The 22,877-nt window shown below is 44.5% G+C and overlaps 1 protein-coding gene across 2 annotated transcripts in view; it reads right to left on the reverse strand.

Annotated features, from left to right (window-relative positions):
* DNAJC13 (DnaJ heat shock protein family (Hsp40) member C13) overlaps positions 1-22,877 on the reverse strand; it is a 91,247-nt gene that overhangs the window by 36,708 nt on the left and 31,662 nt on the right. The window contains exons 19-27 of one of the 2 annotated variants that reach the window (XM_061587929.1): positions 21,828-21,923; positions 21,490-21,633; positions 13,644-13,658; positions 12,881-12,963; positions 9,832-9,985; positions 8,644-8,747; positions 8,399-8,558; positions 7,402-7,464; positions 415-516 (exon numbers count right to left, since the gene is read on the reverse strand). In XM_061587929.1, the coding sequence (XP_061443913.1) occupies positions 415-516; positions 7,402-7,464; positions 8,399-8,558; positions 8,644-8,747; positions 9,832-9,985; positions 12,881-12,963; positions 13,644-13,658; positions 21,490-21,633; positions 21,828-21,923 (921 nt within the window). The remainder of the gene's footprint in view (positions 1-414; positions 517-7,401; positions 7,465-8,398; positions 8,559-8,643; positions 8,748-9,831; positions 9,986-12,880; positions 12,964-13,643; positions 13,659-21,489; positions 21,634-21,827; positions 21,924-22,877) is intronic. The other variant, XM_061587930.1, reaches the window with a different exon arrangement.

The raw sequence follows: 22,877 nt of genomic DNA on the forward strand, positions 1-22,877 counted from the left end.
AAGAAAAACAAAACATGATCATTGCACATTAGGCAACAGAGAAATGCAGACTTCATGTCAAAACTCACTTAAATTTTAATCAGTTGCAAGCAAACTTCCATAGGTTGAAGAGTTAGCAACTTTCCAGAGGTAAAGCGATGTTCTTTGAGCTAACAACACAGTGCAGGGCAGATGAATGTTACCAGACAAGTGCCTTAACAGGCTAGTCACACGTTACTCGTGCAGGCAACCCCAACATATTTAGAGTCGGAAAACAATGCACACATTAAAATTTTTGCAACATTGAAAGGGCTTCAATTTGAAGCTCATTTCATGTAATTCCAATGTGACTAAACAGCTTTTAAGTATGTGAACCAATATTTTAATAATTCACTTCTAAATTATATATAATGAACGAAATGAAAGATTTCATACTTGCAATGGCACTGTTGCCCTACTTGTGTGAAGATGGGCCAGAGTAAGGAGGTCCACAAGGATTCGGATACCATTTGAGTCCATGAGCTCCTTCACATTTTTCTGTAAGAAAGGGAAAACTGTTTCATGTTTGGCAAAGTATGATCTAAGCTTCAAAATGAAAATGACTTATTTGGAAACAATCCATGAACTTCATGCTATGATTATCCATATAGGCTACTCAATGATTCTGATACATACCAATATATAAACCGATATGCAAATAAATGTTTTCAAACCTATAAAGTTTAGCACACACATAAAAACCATAAATAAATTCAAGGACACATACCTATCAGTGAAAAATCCTCCCAATAACTAAATTTTATCTTATTTATGAGAACAAAATCGTTTTAAATTTTTAAATTGTGTTTTAAATTGTTTTTAAAATATGTGTTTTAAATTTGTATATTTGTTTTAACGTTTTTAGTTACTGTAAACCACCCAGAGAGCTTCGGCTATGGGGCGGTATATAAATACAATAAATAAATAAACAAGACACAATGATTAGCCAATAGAGAACTTTTCTGCTTTTTGACAACCATCTCTCAACAGCATAGGTTCAGTTAATTTTGTTCTCAGACACTTTTCAGATTTTAGTTAGCTATTCCATGTAGGCATCTCACTCTCTGTGTTACGAACACTGAAGCCACTGTGAGCAAGTTCTATGTGGAGTTCTTCCTTCTTCAAGTCCACTTGGTAGTTAACATGCCCTAATAAAAACACTAGTAGATCTAGAGATAAAGTACATTGGGTTATGGAGGAAACTGCATGTGCAGTTTGACCAAACATGGATAAAATCAACTTAATTGCTAAAAAGCCATTGATAATATAGCTTTTTGTACTAATTATTACATATTTATAATTATTTTTAACTAATACACGGAGAAAAGCTGATCCTGGTGTAACGTCTCTTACCACACCTGAATCAACATTGAACAACCCAACATTTTCTTGCATCTGGTTCTAAACCCATCTCATCTTTGGTCTACTAAAGTTAATAGCAAATAGATCAGCGGTAAGACTTTTATAGCTTCTTCTGTTCAATCTTAGGGATTCACAGGATAACAAACTTATTCTTAGTGCACTTTATGTCGGAAGGCAGAGCTGGGGTCCCAATCCCGGGGAGCTGGATCCCGGAGAGTTGGGAGAAGAGTATTCGGATGGATGGCAGAGGGAAGGGGGAGGAACTTCCCCCCTTTGGAGCTAAGACGAAACAGAGGAACTGCCAGTGATAAGGTCGCTTAGCAACGGGGAGCCTGAGCCCTCCCTGGACATTCTCACGCCTCCCCCTCTTTCAGGCTCAGAGCAAGAGGGGGAAGAGGGAGGGCTGCTCACAGCCGAAAAGCGGGGAGGCAGTTTACCATCAGCCCCTCCCCTATCCCCATCCTGGAATCGGAAACTTCAGAAGAGGAGGGGGTGATGCTTCCCCCCTCACCGCACACACGCAGACAGCTGAAAAGACAGGAGAGAAGGGGGGGAAGGCGGGCAGTACTTGAGGGGCAGTTAAGGAGGAGCGAAAGATTGCGCGCCCGTTTGGCCCCTTCTTAAAGAACAGGCGGGAAGAAGTCCCTTGCTCTGTCAACTTTCTCCCAATGCCGCAGGACCTGTATCCCTGTATTGCTTCATGAGAAAACGCAGTCTTTGTTTGGACATTACCCTAATAAAACACGAATTAACTACAATCGTTGGTCTGGTTCCTGAGTCACATCCTGGGCCTGACAGCTTGACAGAGCCACCTAAATCACCCTCAACACTCTCTTCACTTGACTGGGACAAGATGTCAAAGGGAGCAGCAGGGGGGACGAACCCCACTTCTGAGACGGAAGAAGTGGAACTCCTGAGGACTAAGGTAGCTGATTTGCAGACGGATGTTCAAGCCCTGCTAGCAGCAGTCAAGGTGCTGAAGACGGATAATCAAACCTTGAAGGCCACGATAGACCAGATGCGAACAGCGCCTCCAGCTGCCGTAGTAAAGGTTCCCATTGGATTGCCCCCAGAATACACGGGACAAAGTGATCAGTTGGCAACCTTCGTGGCTCAATGTGAGTTATATCTGGATGTCAGGCACACAGAATTTCCAGACGATGGGGCTAAAGTAGCTTTCGTGATTAGCCTCCTGGAGGGAGAAGCTGCAAAATGGGTGACTCCGTATCTCATGAGAAAAGATACTGTCTTAGGAAGGTACAGAGGATTTATACAGGAGATGACCGAGATGTTTCAAGACCCGCAAAGGGCTGAAACAGTAGCGCGGCAACTAGGCGCTCTGAAGCAAGCTAAAGGGACTGTTTCCGAGTACACTAACACTTTTAAAATTCTGTCACAGGAAACTGGTTACAATGACGCCGCCCTGATGTTTATGTACTGGAGTGGATTAAATGCTGAAATCCTGGATGAGTTGGCCAGGACCTCCCCCCCCCCGCTGACCTACCAGGGCTCATCCGGCTATGCCTACAGATAGATCACCGGATGGAAGGCGCCTGGAAAGGAAGCAGTAGGTCCCGAGATACTCAGCCTCGGCATCCCGCAACAAGACCCTTCCCACTACAGGGATGGCAGGTAATGCAACTGAGGGACAGGGAGGGGCTAGGCCAAGACTGTCGGAAGAAGAAAAGGAAAGACGACACCGGGAACGTTTATGCTTTTATTGTTCAAAGCCGGGCCATGTGGCCAGAGACTGTGGACTGAAAGGGGGGAAAGCCGAGCCGTCGGGAAACTAGAACACCCAGCCCACGTGCAGGCCGGTGGACTGGGGGCAGCGTTGTATAAAGGCCCCCCAATGATCCAACCTCCCTCAAAGGGGGTGTTGGTCTTGCCTATTCGGATTACAACTTCCAGAGGAGTGGTGTTTAATTCCACTGCCTTAATTGACAGTGGAGCCTCCACAAATTTTATTGATGCAAAGTTAGTCAAGCGTCATGGAATTTCCCGGTGGAAACTGGACGCTCCCCTAGCTGTGGAGACCCCTGAAGTCAGGAGGGGTGACACAAGCCACGGAGGAAGTGAAACTTCAAATCCCTGAAGGAATCAAGAACACCTTAGCGGGGGCAGTGCAAGAGATCGAGCAAGTGACCCTGCCGCCAAAGTATGAAGAATTCAAAGATGTGTTTGATGAAAAAGAGGCAGAGACTTTACCCCCCCACCGCCCTTACGACTGTGCGATTGATCTAGTGCCAGGAGCCAGCATCCCATCAGGGAGAATCTACTCTCTCACAGAGAATGAGAGGGAGGCCCTCAAGGAATTCCTGGATAAAAACCTGAGGCGAGGATTCATACACCCCTCACAATCCCCTGCTGGAGCGCCACTGTGAAAAAGAAGGGGGGGGAACTCAGACCCTGTAACGACTATCGCGCATTGAACCAGATCACCATCCCCAACAGCTACCCGCTGCCCCTGATCTCAGAGTTGCTGGACCGACTGCGCTCTGCAAAAATCTTCACGAAGTTGGATTTGAGAGGAGAGTACAATCTGATCAGAATGAAGGAGGGAGATGAATGGAAAACAGGATTCTTGACCGCTTACGGACAGTATGAATACCTGGTCATGCCGTTCGGGCTTTGTGGAATGCCAGGAATTTTTCAAAAATTCATGAACGACGTGTTTAGAGACTTGTTGGACACGTATGTAATCTGTTACTTAGATGATATCCTGGTGTTCTCAAAGAACCAGGAAGACCACGACCAGCATGTGAAGACGGTGTTGAAGAGACTGAGAGAAAATCACCTGTATGCTAAATTAGAGAAATGTGGATTTGACCTCAAGTCTCTAGACTTCCTTGGATATCGAATCTCAGCGGAAGGCGTGGAGATGGACCCAGGGAAAGTAAGCTGCATATTGGACTGGGGCCAACCTGTCACCAAAAAGGATGTACAACGGTTTTTGGGGTTTGCCAATTATTACAGAAAGTTCATTCCAGGGTTTTCCAAATTAACAGCTCCTCTGACTGACTGTTTAAGGGGGAAGAAGAAGTTTCAATGGACAGAGAACGCCACCGAGGCCTTTGAGGAGCTGAAGAGAAGGTTTGCTACTGAGCCCATTCTGCGCTTTGCTGATCCGAACCGCCCTTTCGTAGTGGAAGCAGATGCTTCAGATTTTGCCATCAGGGGGGAGTCCTGCTACAATTAGACCAAGAAGGGAAGGAGCTGCACCCCTGTGCGTACTTCTCTCGGAAGTTAAAGCCTGCAGAGAAGAACTACACAGTTTGGGAGAAGGAGCTGCTGGCCATCAAGGACTCTTTTGAAAACTGGAGACAATACCTAGAGGGGACCTCTCATCGAATTGAAGTGCGCTCCGACCACAAGAATCTTGAAAGCCTCCAAACCGCCAGAAAGCTGAACCAGAGACAGATAAGATGGTCCCAGTTCTTCACTAGGTTTAACTTCCAGATTACTTACCATGCCCAAGCCAAAAACCAGAGAGCGGATGCCTTATCCAGACAGCCACAATACAAAGAAAGTGAATCCGAGGACCAGCCTCAGTACGTAATCCCGCCAGAGAAATTAACGTTGGGAGTATGCCAGCCTTCATGGGAAGAGGAACTCAAAAAGGCACAACAAGAAGATGCAGACATGCTAAAATATCAGCAGGAGACGGGACAAGGTCAAGACTCAGAAGTAACCTTTCACTGGAGAAATGGACTGTTATGGTTCAAAACCGCCAGATATGTGCCAGAAGGGGAATTAAGGCTCAGAATCCTATGCCAGTGTCATGATTCCATCACAGCGGGACACTTTGGGATTTACAAGACCATTCAGAACGTGGCCAAGGACTTCTGGTGGCCTAAAATGCGTCGGGATATTGAGAGTTATGTAAAGTCCTGCTCTGTCTGTCTGCGGACAAAAACACAAACAGGGACACCAGCAGGACTGTTACAACCGTTGCCTGTCCCACACGAACCCTGGAAGGACCTCTCCATGGATTTTATAACTGATCTACCCAAGTCCCAAGGAATGACAGCCATCTTAGTAGTGGTGGATCTACTTACCAAAATGGCACACTTTCTTCCTTGTGCAGGGGCCTTAGAGGCTAAAGAAACGGCCAAGTTATTCATAAAAGAAGTCTACCGGCTGCATGGATTGCCAAACAGCGTAGTCTCAGACCGAGGAACTCAGTTCACAGCCAAATTTTGGAGAGCAATGTGGAAACAGTTGCAGACGGAATTAAAACTCTCCTCCGCCCATCACCCCCAGACAGATGGGCAGACGGAACGCTTGAACGCCGTTTTGGAAAGATATTTACGAAGTTATGTGTCCTATCAACAGACTGACTGGGTATCATATTTGCATTTTGCAGAGTTCGCCTACAACAATTCTCTGCACTCCAGCACACAACAAACCCCGTTCTTCGCTAATTATGGATTCCATCCTAAAGTCTTTCCAAGCAGCTCAGAAGGAATGCTGGTACCGGCAGCTGAGAACTTCCTTAAGGAATTGCAAGCGGCGCAACAGACACTGAAACAGCAGTTAAACGAAGCCAAAACGGAGTACAAGCGAGTTGCTGACCTGCACAGGAAGGAGGCCCCCCCCCTTCAACCGGGAGACCAGGTATGGCTGTCCACCCGCTTCCTCCAGATGCCGGGCAAATGTAGAAAGTTACAAGACAAGAGGGTGGGTCCTTTCGAAACAGAAACTCAAATCAATCCCGTGGCGTACCGACTGAAGCTGCCTGACACGTTTAAAATACATCCTGTGTTCCATCGATCCCTCTTAACGAAAGCCGCCCCTCCCAGTGAGTTACAGCCGGAGGAACCTCCCGGAGCTCCACTCCTGGTAAATGAGCAGCTTGAGTTTGAAGTTGAGGAGATCTTAGATTCCAGGATCAGACGCCACAAGCTGCAGTACTTGATTCACTGGAAAGGCTATGGGGTGGCTGACAGATCATGGGAAGATGCAGCTGATGTGCATGCTCCAGAATTGGTAAAACTTTTCCATCAACGTTTTCCCCACCGTTCCAAGCCAGACAAGGGGAGGGGGGCACAGCCTGGGAGGGGGGATGGTGTCGGAAGGCAGAGCTGGGGTCCCAATCCCGGGGAGCTGGATCCCGGAGAGTTGGGAGAAGAGTATTCGGATGGATGGCAGAGGGAAGGGGGAGGAACTTCCCCCCTTTGGAGCGAAGACGAAACAGAGGAACTGCCAGTGATAAGGTCGCTTAGCAACGGGGAGCCTGAGCCCTCCCTGGACATTCTCACGCCTCCCCCTCTTTCAGGCTCAGAGCAAGAGGGGGAAGAGGGAGGGCTGCTCACAGCCGAAAAGCGGGGAGGCAGTTTACCATCAGCTCCTCCCCTATCCCCCATCCTGGAATCGGAAACTTCAGAAGAGGAGGGGGTGATGCTTCCTTCCTCACCGCGCACACGCAGACAGCTGAAAAGACAGGAGAGAAGGGGGGGAAGGCGGGCAGTACCTGAGGGGCAGTTAAGGAGGAGCGAAAGATTGCGCGCCCATTTGGCCCCTTCTTAAAGAACAGGCGGGAAGAAGTCCCTTGCTCTGTCAACTTTCTCCCAATGCCACAGGACCTGTATCCCTGTATTGATTCATGAGAAAACGCAGTCTTTGTTTGGACATTACCCTAATAAAACACGAATTAACTACAATCGTTGGTCTGGTTCCTGAGTCACATCCTGGGCCTGACACTTTATGATTTTCTGAGAAAATCTCATTTGAAAGCATTGTGCCCATTGTAAGATAATTCCACAATTTTGCTTATCTCCTTTGTAAGACATGCAATATCCCCTTGGTATATCAACATATCTAACGACGTCATTATTAATCCAAATTGTAATATTTCATCCAATTCTGTACTATAAATGAAAGAGGTTGATAGAGATGTTTGGAGAAAAGAGCTTTTTACGAGCATCCCAAATTATCATAACTACTGTTGCATATATGGATTATGAGTTAAATTGTTGTTTATGAACAATTCTAGTAGACTCACAGTGTGAGGTTGCTCACCTTGTTGAGAATCAGTTTGTTAAGAAACAGTATCAATCGGTCCCGTTCAAGTCTATCAGTGCACTACAGAAAAATACAAAAATAGGTGGAAAAAGCCCAAGAAATGTGCTATAATGTTATCATCAGGTTATGTTAAAGGCACAATTATCCTATTATCTCCAAATTCTGTGAGCAAGAATTTTAAACATTCATTTATTGTTATACTACAAGTGCTAGAAAGTGACCTGGGCAATGACATAGTAACAACAACAAAGCAGATTTATAGCTCAACCCAGATCTGAAACGATCATAAGAATGGTTCCCCAATTTTAGCTCCCTTATTTTATTGCTTGTGAGCCAAAAGTGTAACAAGCCAAAAATGTATCAACATGGATGTTTCACTTGACAAAGCAGAACAATGTTACTATAACTAGGGCAGGTTTGCTGCCCATTTTGTGTTCTGATGCCTTAAGAAGGTGAAGGAAAAATGCTACAGCAGACTGATCTAGTAACATCCATGCTAAAGAAATTTGGGGAGATACAAGTTATTAAATTCTCAAGAGAAATATATTGTTAACAACTTTGTTCAAGTAAAAGGCTAAAGGACAAATCATGAGTCACTGGCCATGTTCAGAAGTCACACTAATGTGAACAAGACTAGCCTTCTCCCAGACTCTCACCCTTCCCTCTTCCTGCAGGAAGTGGTGTTCAGAGGCTTTTGCTTGAACGCTAACTACTGTTTCCAAACATACTGTTAAAGCCTGATCCGCCAATACAGACAAAAACATTGTGCCAAAGTTAACTCCCAGCAGAAGCTTCTGAACCTCCTAGCTAGCCATGCAGGAAGAGGAGGGAGCATGCGAGCCTGGGAGGAGGCTAGGTTCATTTGCATAGTATTAAACCATGACATCTGACACGTCAATTGAAAGCTGCCAGCTGAATTTCCAGGTGACTTCAATATGCTATGTTTGCTACCAGGTTCTCCCAAACTGCATGCAGTAATTAAAAAAATGCTTACCCTGTCCAACATCCCTATAATATATTTAGTGTCACCAAATGGGCCTATTTCCTCATAGCATCTTCCATAAACAATGGCCAAAGCTTGCAAACAGAGGCATTTCATGTTTATTTTAGGAGTGAGCAGGAAACGATGGTACAATTCGTTGAAAAATTCATACCTGTGTGAGGATATAGAACAAAATATTTATTATGCAGAAAATTAGATTAAAAATGAAAGAGAATATTAGGATAACAGCAACTCACGATTTCTTTATTACTCCACTTTCTTCATTTTCATCTTCTTCCAACAGCAATCTCAAGTAATAATCCCCTATTTTGATTTCCTCTGACAGACATTCATATTTCACCTTTTGAAAAAAACAATAAACAGAAGGTTCTGATATAATTGCTAAGCAATCAAGCTTTCATTGTGGGAACGCGAGTTTTGAATGAAGTTTGAGGATCAACACACCATTCAGTTATAGTAGTTTGTTTTATTGTTGAATTCCCTTTTCCTAGAGAGAAAAGGAGTCTAGGTTTGATGACATTTAATGTAATCACACAGATCAAGTTTGTTAGTCAAAGCTGCAATAAAGAAAACCCCAGAGCACAAATACGCCATACATATACGAATCTCAGAGAGTAGACGTTTACCTTAAAATACCAAATTGCAGATAATCAAGATAACCTTTTCTGACACACTTAGGTATAAAGGCATTTTCTTTGCATTGGATAATTAATATGGCTGTGATTTATTTGACTAAAACTGCCAGATCAATGTAAATTTTTATTTAAAAGGTGAGCCCAATTAACTGGGCAGATTTTTTTTAAAAATTACATTATTTATGGATAAAGAGTATAAATGACAAGTACCATCTTAAAAGAGGCACCCCTCTTGTCTGCAAAAAGGGGAAATGCTATTATGTGATGGTGCTTGCTATGACACATCTGCATCAGCTAAACGCAAAGTATGCTTTCCCCCCCTTTTAAAACTATTGTTCTTCTATGCCAGTTTAATCAAAATCATTAAAAGACTAGAGCTGCAAATCCTATGAACATTTATCTGGGAGTAACCCTCACTGAACTCAACAGGTCTTATTTCAGAGTAGAAACACACAGTAAAACTTGAGCAATGACAAAGTAAAAAATTCGTATGATGAATCAACTAATTTCTTTGATCTGGTAAGAGACCCAGTAATTAATATAAATTTTAGAACTATGAAGTTCTTACTTATGTCATGTAAAGGACGCTGAAGTGTAACGTTATAAGGTTGGACTTGATGGCCTCATAGGCCCCTTCCAACTCTACTATTTTATGATTCTATGAGAGTGTTTCAAAGTGAAGCTTGCTTTTCAGTACTAGCATCTGTAAGTGTGTCCAGGTGCCAATACCAGGATGTTCAAAATCAACTGTGAGTTTATAAGAAACACAAACATTGGGTGAGGACATACTTCAAATTCATGGTGATTCCAGGAGATGACATTAGCACTGCCAAGTTCTCTGTCAACCTGAAATGCCCGCATTTCAGACTCCAAGGTATCTCTTAATTCTTCCCGTGTTTTGAAATTCCAAATCAAATTGGATCTAGAATGATCTTGGAGAAATCTTGACAAAAAAGACATGGGAAGCAGATTTTTTGCTGTATTTTATTACATTACAGAAAAAACATTTGAAGTTGCTGTATAAAAATTGAAGTGCAGATATACATACACAGGGGTAAGAATACTTGAAAGAAACAAGACTGGCATTTGCAACTTACCATGGTCTTCTGAAACTGTTATGCCATTATGTACATTATTCTACATATACAGTGCCTTGCAAAAGTAATCAGACCCCTGACCTATGCTCTCGTATTACTAAATTACAAATGGTAGATTGCAATTTCGCTCTGTATGATATTTTATTTTGAAACATTGAAACTCAAATCAATTATTGTAAGGTAACATTGGTTTTGGGAAAAGTTTGTAAGAAACATAAAAACTGAAAAATGTTGCTTGTGTAAGTATTCAACCCCTGTGCTGTGGAAGCTCCCAGTTTACACACATGAAAGAAATTGCCCTATTGAGGACACAGTTACCTTACCACTGGCCTCCACCTGTGAACTATTAAAGTTGCTGTCACATTGTCAGGATAAAAACCCCACTGTTGAAGGATCCTTGGTCAGGCTGTAGATCTGAAGGAAATGAAGACCAAAGAGCATTCTACAGAAGTGAGGGATAATATAACACAAATGCATAATTAGGAAAAGGGTACAAACTAATATCCAAGCATTTGGATATCCCAGTTAGCACAGTTGGATCAATAATCAGGAAGTGGAAGCTGCATCACACCACCCAGGCACTGCCAAGAAAAGGCTGTGTGCTCGAACAAGGAGACTTGTGAGAGAAGCCACAGAGAGGCCTACAATCACTTTGAAGGAGCTACAGAGATCAGTGGCTGGGCATGGAGTAATGGTGCACCAGTCAACCATATCAAGAGCTCTGCATAACACTGGCATGTATGGGAGGGTGGCAAGAAAGAAGCCGTTACTCAAAAAGTACCATCTGAAAGCACATCTGGAGTTTGCCAGAAAGCATGAGAGTGCCCCAGTTGAGATGTGGGAAAAGGTTTTGTGGTCAGATGAGACCAAGGTAGAGCTTTTCGGCCAAAACTCAAAGAGCTATGTGTGGCACAAACCTAACACTGCCCATGCTTCAAGACACACCATCCCTACAGTGAAGTATGGTGGTGGCAGCATCATGCTGTGGGGATGCTTCTCATCAGCAGGGACTGGGCATCTTGTTAAAATGGAAGGAAGAATGGATGGAGCAAAATACAGGGAAATACTGCAAGAGAACCTGCTTCAGTCCACTAAAAAACTGAAGCTTGGGAGAAAATTCATTTTTCAGCAGGACAATGATCCCAAGCACAAGGCCAAAGCAACATTGGAGTGGCTCAAGAACAAAAAGGTGAATGTTCTGCAGTGGCCCAGTCAAAGTCCTGATCTCAATCCCATGGAGAATCTGTGGTGCTCTTTGAAAATTGCGGTCCACAAGCAACATCCACCCAACCTGAACAACCTGGAGCAAATCTGCCAAGAATGGCCAAAATCCCTCTGACACTGTGTGCAAAGCTGGTACATACCTACCCCAAAAGACTTAAAGCTCTTATTGCAATGAAAGGTGGCTCTACCAAATATTAATGTGTGGGGATTGAATACTTACACAAGCAACATGTTTCAGTTTGTTATGTTTCTTACAAATATTTCCCAACATAAAACCAATCCCACTTTACAATAATTGATTTTGAGTTTCAGTGTTTTAAAATAAAATATCAAACAGAACAAAATTACAATGTACCATTTGTAATTCAGTAATATGAGAGCATTGGTCAGGGGTTTGATTATGTTTGAAAGGCACTGTATTTAGAGGTTTATTAATCCAAAAAAGTGCTCAGCTTAGCATTTAAGCTAGCCAGAAACTAATCTATACAAACCATAGTTTTAAAGTCAGCTTAAGCAACAGGTTGCATGCTTAAACAAATGTAAAATTTGTTTTAATTTTTTTGTAGGCTGTTGTGAGCCTGTTCTGGATTTAAAAGGCAGGATATGCATTAAAAATGGAACAAAATATGTTTTCAAACTCTTAGTCCACACCCTGGACTAGTGTGGATATTGAATAATGCAGTCAATTTTAATAATTTTGTTCCTTTTATTATATATGGAGTTTGTAAGTTACAAGTTTCATGTTTCAGTGATGCATGTTTAACAGGAGTGAAGGGCAACAGTCCAGAGAACCACTTAACTGTATTCACCCAGTAATGTTTTTTATTTTTAAAAGGGCAAAGTCACACCCTCCTACATCACAGTAAGATCTTTTTGAAACCTGAGGAAACTTCAAAAGGATGCTTGCAATGCAGCTCAGCAGCCGCTATTTAAAAAAGAAGAAGATAATATTCCATCGGTATGTGCAGTCCCTTGGACATAACTGCAGCAGGTGTTTCACCAAGGTCTCTTTAAACCTTCCTAACGCACATTTTATTTTCGCAACATGGATTTCACACATAACCTGAAGTGCTCAAATTTTGATCCGACAGGCAGTTCTGAATCATATAAAAGGCGAAAGCAGAGGTGGAGAACCTTTTTTCAGCTCAAGGGACGCATTCCATTCTGGGGAGCCTTCCAGGGAACATATGCCAGTGAAAGGTGGGGCCAGAGGCAAAACTGGGCAGCAGAATGAATGTAAATGTTACCTTTGCACACTAAGCTGGTTTGTCCACACACTCACCCAACCCTCTCTATCTTCCCTCCAGGCAAACATAAGGCACAATCAGAGTTCAAGGACAGGTTCCAACCTGACAAAACCTCTTGGGGTGTGAAGCAGTGCTAGTGAGAGGTGCAGCCAGGGGAGAGGGGATGTACCCTAGGGAGTGTTCCAAAGACGAGAGAGAGGCCTGGAGGGCTGCATTCGGCCCCCAGGCCTGCGTTTCCCCATCACAGGGCTAAGACAACAGAAGCTGTACCTGTAGTAGAAGAGATCCCAGTTTGCTTGTATTTTTATCCTTTGCCTTCGTTTCCTCAGAATTACTGGCTTTTGATTAATATTCTGCAAAGAAAGATTTTTGAACCCAGAACAGTCAACATATTGTGACATGAGATAACATATATTGTTGGAAAACAATGCTTATAGTAAACTAAACAAAAAGTTAAATGTTATATTCTATTCCAAGACAGATCTATCTGAACACCAAAAAGAGATGCATTTTTCCCAACTAAAGCAACAAGAGGGGTGGTATGTTAAAAATGAGAATGAACTACTTTACCAACATCTATCAATTTTATAAAAATTAAGAAAGCAAATCAAATAAAGCCAGACGGTCATTGGTCTGTGCCCAAGTCTCTTTTGTTAAGTTGGTGCCATTTTACTGCCAATGAGCCCAATTGCTTCCCCAGGTATTGGGGGAGTTTAATATAATAAAAATAAAATTGTGTTACAGATAAATGTACATGCAGGAAAACAGCATCTTCAGAATGTTACTGAAGTGAGTGGGAAGATTAAGACACTGTTAATCTGGAATGGTGAACCCCTAACAGGACTGTGGGGAAGGGGGGATATAATTAAGTGAGTGGAATACTTCGTTGCAGAAATTAAGGAGCTGCTCAGAAGAATGCAAGCCAAATTTGGCCAAGAAGTCGTTCAAACTACTGTATACTGACAGGCAAGTCACTACATGCCGGGTATAATTCAAGGCAGTCTACAAAAAGGAATAAGGACTCAAGACTTACCATATTGTTTCTGTCCTGGTTGTATTTGGGAAGTAGAAAGAAAAACAAAATTGAATATTTAACAGAAGTGCCTCTCAAACTTCTGAATACCTACAATAATCTTCTACAATGAGCCTTTCAAGGTACCACAATCACTACTTGCAAAGGTAGAACCCTCAGCCACATTCCCAGTTTCTATAGCCCATAGGCAGCTAAACAGAAGGCTATTTAGGGGAGGGACATAGCTCTGGAAAATTTAGCTACAGTCCCCATATCATGTGCCATCTACTGAGCAACTCAACCGAAAAGCCCACCTATAAAACAAAACTGAAGTCATTCCTCATTTTTCATTCTGTCCCATAAAAATGATGTGATTATTTATTATTATTATTTATTACATTTATACCCCACCTTTCTTTTCATGATAGAAACCCAAGGCAGCTTACATATGGTTCCCAGATGGTCTCCGTACCTTCAGACCATAGCCTGGGGCAAACCTAAAAGTTATTCAGGTCTTCATTTATTTCATAAATCAAGTACTTTGGACAAAAGAGATTAACTAAAAGTGCTGCATACAATAAATCTCTTCTTCCCTACCAAGTCAACAGCAAGCAAAGCAACAAGCTCTCACACACCAAAGAAAAACAGATTTGGCAAACAGGCCATTTTGATTTAGATTCTGTTTATCTAACATACTGGAGTACAGAATGTACCATTGGTCTCACCTGAAAGGTGATTTTCATAGGAAGGGGCCATCACTGTGGGAAATAGTTCCACCTATCGTGCGAAGGCAAGAATGTTTTTGAAGTCAAGACTAGGGGCGTCATGCCCCTCCCACTCTCCAGTTCATTCGTAGCGAGTCTAAAAGAGATATCTAAAAATACAAGAACAAGGCCAACAGGCCCGCCAGGAAAATAACATAATAGTCACATGCATAACAACATGACTCTAACCTAACTACATAACATAACAGAACTAAAAGTCTTGACTTCACTCTTACATTTAAATATAATATGGAAACAATAACATGTAACCCATTGATAAAATCACTAGTCATCCTCCAACTGGGAGGGTCGTGATGGCCCCTTCCTATGAAAATCACCTTTCAGGTGAGACCAATGGTACATTTTCCATAGGAAGTGGGCCATCACTGTGGGATGTACCAAAGCAACCCATATAGGGAGGGACCACCCACATGTTAATCCTCATTAAGAACCTGTTGCAACACTCGTCTGCCAAAAGAAGCATCAGCAGAGGCATAACGATCAATTTTATAATGCCTTATAAACGAGTGTGGGGTAGACCAGACTGCGGCCCTACAAATATCGGCAACAGGAGCATTAGTGGCCAAAGCAGCCGAGGTGGCAGCTGACCTGGTAGAATGAGCCGTTATACTAGCTGGAACTGACAGCTTCAGGGACTCATATGCTAAAGTAATGCATGCCCTTAGCCAACGAGATAAGGTAGAATTAGATACTTTATGACCCATAGACCTTGGATGAAAGAATACAAACAGAGACTCCGTTCTTCGAATCTCTTGGGTCCTAGACAGGTATGTCTTGAGAGCCCTCCGAACATCCAACGAATGCCAAGCCTTCTCGAGCGGATGGGTAGGATTCGGGCAAAAGGAAGGTAAAACAATGTCCTGGTTGCAATGAAAAACTGAATCGACCTTGGGACGAAAGGAAGGGTCAGTCTTCAGCACAACAGAGTCCTTATGGAAGACGCAGAGGTGTCTAGCAGAAGACAATGCGCCCAACTCCAAAACGCGTCTGGCAGATGTGATTGCAATCAGAAACAGGACCTTGAAGGACAGTATGCGTAGGGGCACAGTCCTGATGGGTTCAAACGGAGGGCGTTGCAAAGCCTGCAGGACTTTCGGCAAACTCCATGAGGGGAACCGATGGACAACAGCCGGAGAGCGTAGGGCGACTCCCCTCAAAAAACGTTTAATGAACGGATGTGAGGAAATATGATCTCCAGGAGAGGACACTGAGAGAATGGATGACAGAGTAGACGCATGTCTACGTAGAGTGTTGGGTCGAAGTCCCATCATAAAGCCACTATGGAGAAATTGGAGTACCTGGTGCACATTGGCCTGGGATGGATCGTGGTGGTGGGACTGACACCACTTGGAGAAAGCCACCCAGGTATGTTGATAAATTCGAGTGGTAGATGGTCTTCTCGAGGCCAAAATAATATCAATCACAGCGTCAGACAGTCCAGCTGACCTCAAGTGTCTCCGTTCAAACGCCACGCTGTTAGATTGAGCCAAGTAGGGTCCTGGTGCAGTACTGGACCCTGGGATAGGAGGTCTGGCGTTACTGGAAGTGTCCAAGGATCCATCATTGACATTGCCAGAAGATCTGAGAACCACGGTCGGCGTGGCCAAAATGGTGCTATCAGAACCAGCTGTGCCCTTTCGGTTCGCGCCTTCCTCAAGGTTTTGGCTAACAATGGTATGGGAGGAAAGGCGTACAATAGACCGTCTGGCCACGGTGTTGTCAGAGCATCCACTGCTTCTGCTGTTGAGTCCAGGTATCGGGCAAAGTACCTTGGAAGCTGGCAATTGTGACTGGAAGCAAACAGGTCGACTGAGAGGGTGCCGAATCGACACTGGAGACGATGGAAAATGGCTGGATGAAGTTTCCATTCTCCCGGGAAGACCTGTTGTCTGCTGAGCCAGTCTGCTGTCACATTCAAAATCCCTCTGAGGTGCTCTGCTTTCAGGGATTGTAGATGTTGTTCTGCCCAGACAAAGATGAGGGAGGCTAAGTCCTGCAGAGGACGAGACCTGGTGCCCCCCTGTCTGTTTAAATGTGATTTTACACACGTGTTGTCTGTTCGAATGAGCACATGATGCAAAGGGAACAGAGACTGAAAATGACATAGAGCCAAGTGGACAGCCTTTAGTTCCAGCCAGTTGATGCTTTGAGATCGCTCTGCGTTGGGCCAAACCCCCTGAACGTACTGGGAGTTGCAGTGGGCTCCCCAACCGATGAGGCTGGCGTCTGTGGTCACGACGGTTCTGCGGGGTTCTCTGAACGACGTGCCCTTGGAGAGGTGTTGAACCTTGGTCCACCAGCGGAAGGAGAGGCGCAGAGCGGGGCTCAAACGAACTTTGCGATGGTTGGAGCTGGCAATGTCCTTTTGAAAAGGCAACAGAGTCCACTGAAGGGGCCGAGTGTGAGCTCGAGCCCAGGGCACAATGTGGATTGTGGAGATAAACATCCCGAGCGCTCTGGCGAGAAGCATGACGTCTGCGGATGTTTGTTGCATCAGGGACCTTGCGATGCTTGTGATGGCAGTGATGCGATCTGGAGACAGGAAGACCATTGCCTGCAGAGTGTCCAACATTGCCCCAAGATGTAGTAGGCGTTGGGTTGGTTGGAGATGGCTTTTGTCGAAGTTGACAAGCCAGCCGTAGGTCTGCAAAACATTGAGGGTGATCATTAAATGATGATGAGCCAGCTCTTCAGATTTGGCCCGTATGAGCAGATCATCCAAATATGGGTAGATATGAACCCCTTGGGTCCGAAGGTAAGCCACTAGGATGAGTAGCACCTTGGAAAATACTCTTGGAGCAGAGGAGAGGCCAAATGGCATCGCTCTGTATTGAAAATGTTGGTGGCCAAAGGTAAACCGAAGAAACTTTCTGTGGGCTATGCAAATGGGTACATGGAGATACGCTTCCTTAAGGTCGATAGAAGCCAGGAAGTCTCCTTCATGCAGACTCTCGGTAATGGAATGGAGAGATTCCATTTTGAACCTGCGGTATGTTATAAAACGGTTGACAAACTTGAGATCCAATACCGCCCTCCAAGATAAATCTCGTTTTGGCACAGCAAATAGGAGGGAGTACACCCCTTCCGATCTCTCAGTTGTGGGAACTGGCTCTATTGCCGCTATGTGCAAGAGGTGATGTATAGCTGTCTGCATGATGTTGTGCCTGGCTGGTGCCCTTGGGCAAGGAGACGGGTGGAATCTGTCTGATGGGGTTGCCCAGAACTCTATGGTATAGCCATAAGTGAAGAGGTCCCTGATCCAGGGGACCGTAGTAAGGCGCAGCCATCGATCTCCAAAATTAAGTAATCTGCCACCTATGGGGATGGCGTTAATACTACTTGTGTAGGCGAGGACCTCCCCTATATGAGGACGATGAGTTGCCCCTGTGCCCTTGGTACTGACCTCTGCCCTGGGGGCGTCGGTTCCAGGAGCCCCTGAATGCGTTGGAATCATAGGGTCTGAAATCGCGGCCTCGTCCTCCTGGTCGCGTTCCTCGAAAGGGCTGGTTAGAACGAAAGGAGGGAAATCGCCTGAAGGGCCTGTGGTCGATGTTCTTGACTGTGGCTAGAACCGGTTTGTGGGCGTCTTTTGGATCAACCAGAACTGCCTTTAGAGCTTCTTCACCGAAGAGTAGAGATCCGGAGTAAGGAGCCTTGGACAGGTTCAATCTGGCCGCTGAATCAGCTTGCCAGTGACGAAGCCAGAGGGTGCGACGAGCGACTATTTGAGTCGTCATGGCTCGTGCCCCTAATTGGGTGGCATCCAAAGTGGCGTCGGCCACAAAGGCTGCTGTCTTACGTAGTTTCAATAGTGCTCTTTTGAAGGCGACAGGATCAGGGTTATCATCCTCTAGAAGGTCATCCAGCCACATCATAGATGCTCTGGAGAAAATGGAGGCTGAAGCGGAGGCACGCATGGATAGGGCAGTGGCCTCGTGGTTCTTGCGGAGGGCGAAGTCTATTCGACGTTCAGTAGTATCTTTTAGGTGGGATTCCCCTTCCCTGGGCAAGATAGATCGCGAAACGAGGCGAGCGATCGGTTCGTCTATGCCAGGGACATCTAACTTGGTGGCGAAGTCTGGGGCTAGGGCGTAAAGTCTGTCAGCCATGTTCTTGAAGCGTCGAGCTTTGAGTGGGTGGGCCCATTCTTCGGAAGCTAATTTGGCAATTGGGTCCGGCACCGGGATGTAGTGTTCAGTAGGTGCAGGGGATTTGAGGACCTTGGCCCCTTTGAGAGTTGGAGCGGACGAAGTTGAAGGCGCAGTCTGGAGACCAAGGGTATGAAGTACCCTACGTGCGAGCGGTTGGTAATCTGAGGTATTGAACAAGCGATACGATGTATCCTCCTCATGATCTGAATAGTCGTCTCCTTCAACATGGTCAGTGAAAGTTAACTCCTCCGCATACGAGGCTTCGTCCGTACATCTGCCTCTGGCTACATCGAAAGGATCTGGTGAGCAGGAAGGATGAGCAGCATGGAACGCACGTTGGTCCATGTTGAGTGGGGGTATGGCAGGAACCTGTGGTAGTGACTGCATTCGTGTGAAATAAGCCAGCATGGCTTGGAGTTGAGAGAGGAAATCAGGAGACAGCTGCAGACCAGATGTGTGAGATGTATGTGCCTGGTGGGCTATTGGAACAGATGTCTGAGGCGGTAAGCCAGAGGTAGGTTCGTTAGGCGAACCGTGAGGGGGAAAGCCAACAAACTCTTCCTCGTCAGAGGCAGTAGCAGGAGAATGGAAAATATCACTTATGTGTGTCTGTGCTGTGGTGGTTGTTGGCACAGAGACATAACGAGGGCGCTTTGGTTTACTATGGCTGGAAAGATGTTTTGTCTTAGCCAGTGCTTTGGCATGTCTGGTCTTAGACGTGTTAGTATGTTGTGGCTTGGCTGATTGTGGCATGTCTGGCTGATCTGGCACCATGTGTGTTGATGGTGACATGCCTGGCTGTTCTGCCATCTTATATGAACCTGGGTGCAGTACACTGCCACGGAGGGGGCAGGATGTAAAGACCCGAACTGGCACAGCGTACTACCACGGAGGGGGTAGGATACACTGGCAGATGGCGAATGCACTGCCACGGAGGGGGCAGAATGCACAGAGGTATCAGCGTTAATATAATATAGGCTGTTTAGAGTAGGCACACTCAGATTAGTGCTGTAGGTTGGGTTTTTTTTTTTTGGCTTGTTCACGGCCCCATAGGGGGCAGGATATGTAATGTAAATCAGATTTAATACAAATCAGCCACTGATATTAAAGCTCCAGCCTTGATAATGTAATCCAGCCACTAGGATTAAAGCTCCAGCCTTGATAATGTAATCCAGCCACTAGGATTAAAACTCCAGCCTTGATAATGTAATCCAGCCACTAGGATTAAAGCTCCAGCCTTACTAATACAATCCAGCCCACTAGGATTGGAGCTCCAGCCTTGATAATACAATTCAGCCACTATGATTACAGCCACAGTAATGTGTGTAAATCAGTCGTGTGTAAATTAGTCAGCAGCACATATACACAAACGTACGGATAGATAGTCTGCAGGGGAGGTATCCGATAATAAGGGGAACAAAAAGGGCGGGAAATTCGAATTCTGAAAGAAAAAAATGGCGCCCGGAAAAAAGGAGTGGGAAAAAAAATGACAGAGAGGGAAGAAGCAATGGCGGCCGTCGGAGGCGAACTGGGGGAAGGGCTGCCCAGCACGATCTCGCCAAAAACCGCAGTAGCGGCTCCACAAAATCCCTGGAGAAAACAGGTAGGGGAAAAACGGCCACCACCGCAGAGAGAGCCGCCGTCGCGGTCTGAAAAGCCCTCAGTGGGATTTAAGCCACGTTGCGAGGGCGATCTGAGGCAGAGGGTTAACGGCGGGAGCCGCAGCTGCGAGCTCCCACTGAGATCGGATAAGCCGCAGCCGCGGCAACCGATCAGGGGGGGGGAGGTTAACAGCGATCAGAAGCGATCAAAAGGGGAGAACCGCAGCCGCGGTCCTTGAGGAAGCCCCCTGGCTAAAGAGACACTGAGCGGGGGGGGGCTAGAAACTGCCAAAACGAAGAGAGCCGCAGCCGCGGTCTCAGAGGGAGCCCCCAATCAAGTCAATAAAATGGACTGAATAGCTCTGAGGGAAGGGTGAGGAAGCCGCAGCCGCGGTCCCTGAGGGAACCCTCAGAGGCTAAACACACACAGAAAAAGAGAAAAGATTTAAAGACAAATACGAGACTTAGCTAAATGCTATGTGAAATTCCAATCTTGTTCGTACGAAGGCAAGAATGAACTGGAGAGTGGGAGGGGCATGACGCCCCTAGTCTTGACTTCAAAAACATTCTTGCCTTCGCACGATAGGTGGAACTATTTCCCACAGTGATGGCCCACTTCCTATGGAAAATGCCAGGACCACCACAAGCAAACCAAATGCATAAACCAAAAAAACCAAGTAAATAAGAGCATGGGCAAGCGGAAGAGGGAAAAAGGATCCAAATCACAAGAATAGAACATAAGCAAAGGAAAATCACAGAGGTTTTCATACATCTGGATGCATTTACTATCAAAAACACCTATCTAACTATTCAACAACCTTCACCACCAACAGTAAAACTGTTTTCCTGGCATCACCAGAGAGTAGCAAATTCTACCACCACACAAAGGTCACAGAACCCTAGTAAATTTGAGTTCCTATAAGGCAGGAAAGAGAAAAAATGAATGGACAGCTGCAATACCATTGGTCTAATGATATGGAAAATATTAGGAAAGGAAGTCCCAGTTCATGCATTCCACAAGGAAAGTACCAGTTGCCCATGCTGGAGGGGTGGGGTGGGGAGCACATGAGGCAGAAGCTCCACACCATTTACACAATTTTGTCCGCTTTTTTTGATGTTACAGAGAACACTGATGTTCCTAATGTAAGTCCAGTTATCACCTTTAAGGAAGAGGTTTCCCCCAATTTCAATTTGGATAAAAATATATTTAATTCTTAAACACAGAAAGATACCAACATGATCAAACGAAGTTCTCTTGAGTTAAAGAGAAGTGCTTAACAAAAAAATTAGCATTAGTGCTTAAAGCACAAAGACAGATTAAGAATCTTACCTCTTTCTGTGCTATTCCCATTTTGTCTCTCCAGTGCATCAAAACCAAATCCACCTTCTCTTTGGCAAATTTTTCAACTTCTTTAGCAGCTTTTCCTGCAAGTCTTTGCCACTCTGGCACTTTACTAAACTTGCCATATTGATCCTGTATGGACAAAGCCCGTCACTAATCAAAATTCACTTCATGAAAATGTGAAATGTAACCTTAAAAATGTTTAAATTATTGAGACTCAAGGGTGCCTCACTCTCAAATCATGTACCATGCTGTACACTGAGCAGCAACAACACACAGTAGAATTCAAGCCCACTTTAATGAAGGTGGAAAGATTTCATACTTACATTTGCAATTTTTAAGTTATCTCTAATATGCATCCGATCAGAATCCTTTTCAGGAACAGGGTCACTACTGTCGAGGTAAAAGAGCAGGCCTGATGGCTAAAGCCACAAACAATAATAAGTTTCTTGAACTGGAAAGCTAACTAGAGTCCAACTGAATAATTATTATCTAAACCTATACAAGCTGGGAATGAACCCATAGTATTAGCTCTTCCTGCATGTGCTGAAGCCCTTTTTATCAGTTACTTCATGGGATTTATCCTCAGGCCTGTAGTTTGTCCAGTGCGTACAGCTAGAAGATATTATATTAATTCAATATTTGCTACCTCTATCACTCACCATTTGAGACACATTCCACACAACCGTTATTTCATGGCCCTTCTTTTTTCAGAATTTTACAAAAGCCTGTTGCATGCCACAATAAGCAGTAAACCATTGCTTATACTGTGAACAAGTCGTGGGCTAGTGTATAGTGCTCAATCATACCCACTTTACGCAACCTGCTGAAAAAACCACAAACTTGAAGCTTAGACTTCAGTGTTGCATAAAAACCACAACAATCCTCCATTTGGAATGAAACAAACTACAAGAGCTAGTTTGCACACGACACTATGCCAAACCTTGTAGTTTGTTTCTTCCAGCTCTAGAGAGGACTGAGTAAAGCAGGAATAACTGAGCAGCATGCACTAGCACAGTAAGCCATTATGATGTGTAAATTGGGCTAGTATGTTATTTGACTTAAAAAATTATCATCTGTTTTTTCTCTCACCCAAACATTCTCAATGTATCATTGAGTGGACTCAATACACAGTCTTCAAACACGACTACGTATACATTTTACCCTATATGGAAGAAATCATCATGCAAGACTCGTCATGTGTGACGTGTCACTTACATTCTCCCTCACCATACTTTTATACTTCCCATATAACTATTTAATCTTTACTGTAAAAATACTTAGAACTTCATTTGATATGATGCCCACTAATATTTTTTTATTTTTCTCATAAAATAAATAGCCGTGTGGCATATCACAAACAGCTTTTTAAACTT

The sequence above is a fragment of the Rhineura floridana genome, chromosome 10 (genome assembly GCF_030035675.1).
Source record: "Rhineura floridana isolate rRhiFlo1 chromosome 10, rRhiFlo1.hap2, whole genome shotgun sequence".
NCBI lineage: Eukaryota > Metazoa > Chordata > Lepidosauria > Squamata > Rhineuridae > Rhineura > Rhineura floridana.